This window comes from Pteropus vampyrus, unplaced genomic scaffold, assembly GCF_000151845.1.
Source record: "Pteropus vampyrus isolate Shadow unplaced genomic scaffold, Pvam_2.0 Scaffold127, whole genome shotgun sequence".
Taxonomy (NCBI): Eukaryota; Metazoa; Chordata; class Mammalia; order Chiroptera; family Pteropodidae; genus Pteropus; species Pteropus vampyrus.
The window spans coordinates 701,285-703,722 of NW_011888908.1; the positions used below are offsets into that span (position 1 = coordinate 701,285).

The 2,438-nt window shown below is 34.8% G+C and overlaps 1 protein-coding gene across 1 annotated transcript in view; it reads right to left on the reverse strand.

Annotated features, from left to right (window-relative positions):
- The window catches only part of EYA1 (EYA transcriptional coactivator and phosphatase 1), a 157,771-nt gene that overhangs the window by 146,095 nt on the left and 9,238 nt on the right, over positions 1 to 2,438 (reverse strand). The window contains exon 3 of the mRNA XM_023534594.1: positions 1,222 to 1,349. Coding sequence (XP_023390362.1) covers positions 1,222 to 1,345 — 124 coding nt within the window. The 5' untranslated portion in view covers positions 1,346 to 1,349. The remainder of the gene's footprint in view (positions 1 to 1,221; positions 1,350 to 2,438) is intronic.

Below are 2,438 nucleotides of genomic sequence, written 5' to 3' on the forward strand. Positions count from 1 at the left end.
ACACTGGTAATGAAAGTATTTACTCAAACAAAAAATAGTCTATTTCCATATTAAAAACAATCACTGTTGGTATAAAAATTAAGACGTCTCATATGAAAACAGCTGATTTTATACTTTTTCTATTATCATAAATTTCATACTGTTATTAGTCTCAAAGCCTTCACTAATACATAATTGGAATACTGCAAACAAACAATTTTATGGCATTTAGTTTTGTTTATTTTTAAGAAATGTGATAAAGATCACCATGGTGATTGGGAAATGATGGTTAAGGGTTTTGTTTATGCATGGAATTCTAACATGGATAATTCAACTTCCAGTGAAACTTATGCTCTAAGTTCATCAAGGTCCAGAGGTTTAGTAGGGAGTAAATAAGCAAAAATATCTGTGAAGAAGTAATTTTTCAGTAGGCTAAGGTTGAAGTAAATATAATGCAACCATATCCTTATGCTAAAATCTTAAAAACATACACAGTATCTAAATAAATGTGAATAATAGCTTATGATACATATATAGTCAGGCTTATATGTTTAGACTTAGGTATATGTAGATTAAAGCATGTATTTTTATTTACATGACATCCACAAAATGTTCATGTAGTAATTATACAAAAATAATTGTAATATTAGTATGGTTAACCTTTAAGAAAACAAATTTTGTATGTCATCCAAATGAACTTGCATATTTGTTAACAATAAGGTGGTTTTTTTTTTTACTTATTTATAACTTAATGGCCAAAGCCACAAGAACACTAGGCACATAAATTATTTTATTGATATTTAGAAACAATCCAATGTTATATTTAAATAAGTGTTTAAATGTAACAAATGGTTATATTTAGTAACAAAACAAAGTAAAAGAAAAGAAATCCTAAATTTCCATTATTTATAAAGCAAAACAACGCAAATGAATACTGTGCTGTGGAGAACTGTCAACAAGGAGATAAAATACAAAGGTTAAAAATGTTATGCACACACCATACGTATGGTGTGTATATTAAATATCCATGCATTTATGCAAAATAAAACCAGTCTATGTAATATTATCACAATCTAGTGACGTGAGGCTCCTAACTAATGATGAATACTGATATCACCATAAGTCACATCACCTAAAGGGAAACAGAACAGCAGGTCCATGGATTTGACAACTGAACTCATAACGAAGCGCACACTGACGAAGAAACAAGGTGCAAAGTGACCGTGAGACGTAGACACTCACCTTCGGTGCCATTGGGAGTCATGGAATTACTACTTAGGTGAGAGTTATCGAGTTTGGGGCCACTGGGGGAGTCACTACTAGCACTCAGACGGCTATGCGGGCTGGTTAGATCCTGCATTTCCATCGACCTAGAGACAAGAAGCCTTCCGTTTGACAGATGTACCAAATTCATACCACCACCACTTAATGCGCTAACGACTTGACACCTTCTTTGAAACATTTGCACAAAAGTCCCATTGTATCTACTAGACTCAAAATAGTTCATCTTACATTTTACCTTCAGTCACCCTTTCAATAACATGTAGTATTGAAAGGTGTCACCTGCCTTACCTATCCAGCCAAACATTCACCTGGAGCTTTAGAAATCTTTATTTTTTTTTTCCTCTTATGTAGCTCAAGTCACAGGATCCAATGAGATAATTACATCTATTTTAATTTTTTTAAAAAAAGCAGTCATTCTTTTATATTTTAAAAAAAGGCTTTTTTTTTTTTTTTAAAGACAAATATGTGGACAGGTACAAGAGGAGAAAAAAAAATCACTTTTCTATGGAATCTGTTTTATCTAGTAAATTAGCACTAGGTACTTCCTTATAATTTACCACCCAACTGTAATTTAATGGGTCTCCAAACCAAATAAAACACTCGAAGCCCAGAGTCTAGTGACAGAGAATGAGATAGTCGTGATGCATGTGTTTACTCTGGCAAACTGCTTAATTGTTCCTCTGTTTCCCTTGAAACAAATGCAGCATTAAAACATTACGAAGTCGGCTCACTTGTTTGCTTTGTGGATTACATACAGCGTGCCCAATTGGAAAGGGATAAGGCCAGCGTGCAATGAGTCCCCGTGAGCATTAGCACTCAGAATACCTCAACTGTCACCTACTCAGGGAACTAACACTTCTACTTCAGCTCTCTGTGCATTTTTACCACACAAAAACGGCTAGCTCACCCCCCTCTAGGAAAGAGCTGAGTCTCCACAGTCACTCATCCTATAAAAGGTACGGAAGCCGTACTCATGTTCACAGCTGCACAACTGTCCACGCAAACTCAATGTCCCACTGGTGAAGAAGAGGGTTTAAAGTGACTACAAACAAATCGGATACCATTCTGTTTCTGAAGTTTTGGAAAATCTAAGGCCCATTCGCTTTATTTCTCATTTGTGTTTCTTAAAGGGGAGGAGCCGTTTAATATAACATATCTGCAGCTAGGAGTGTTTG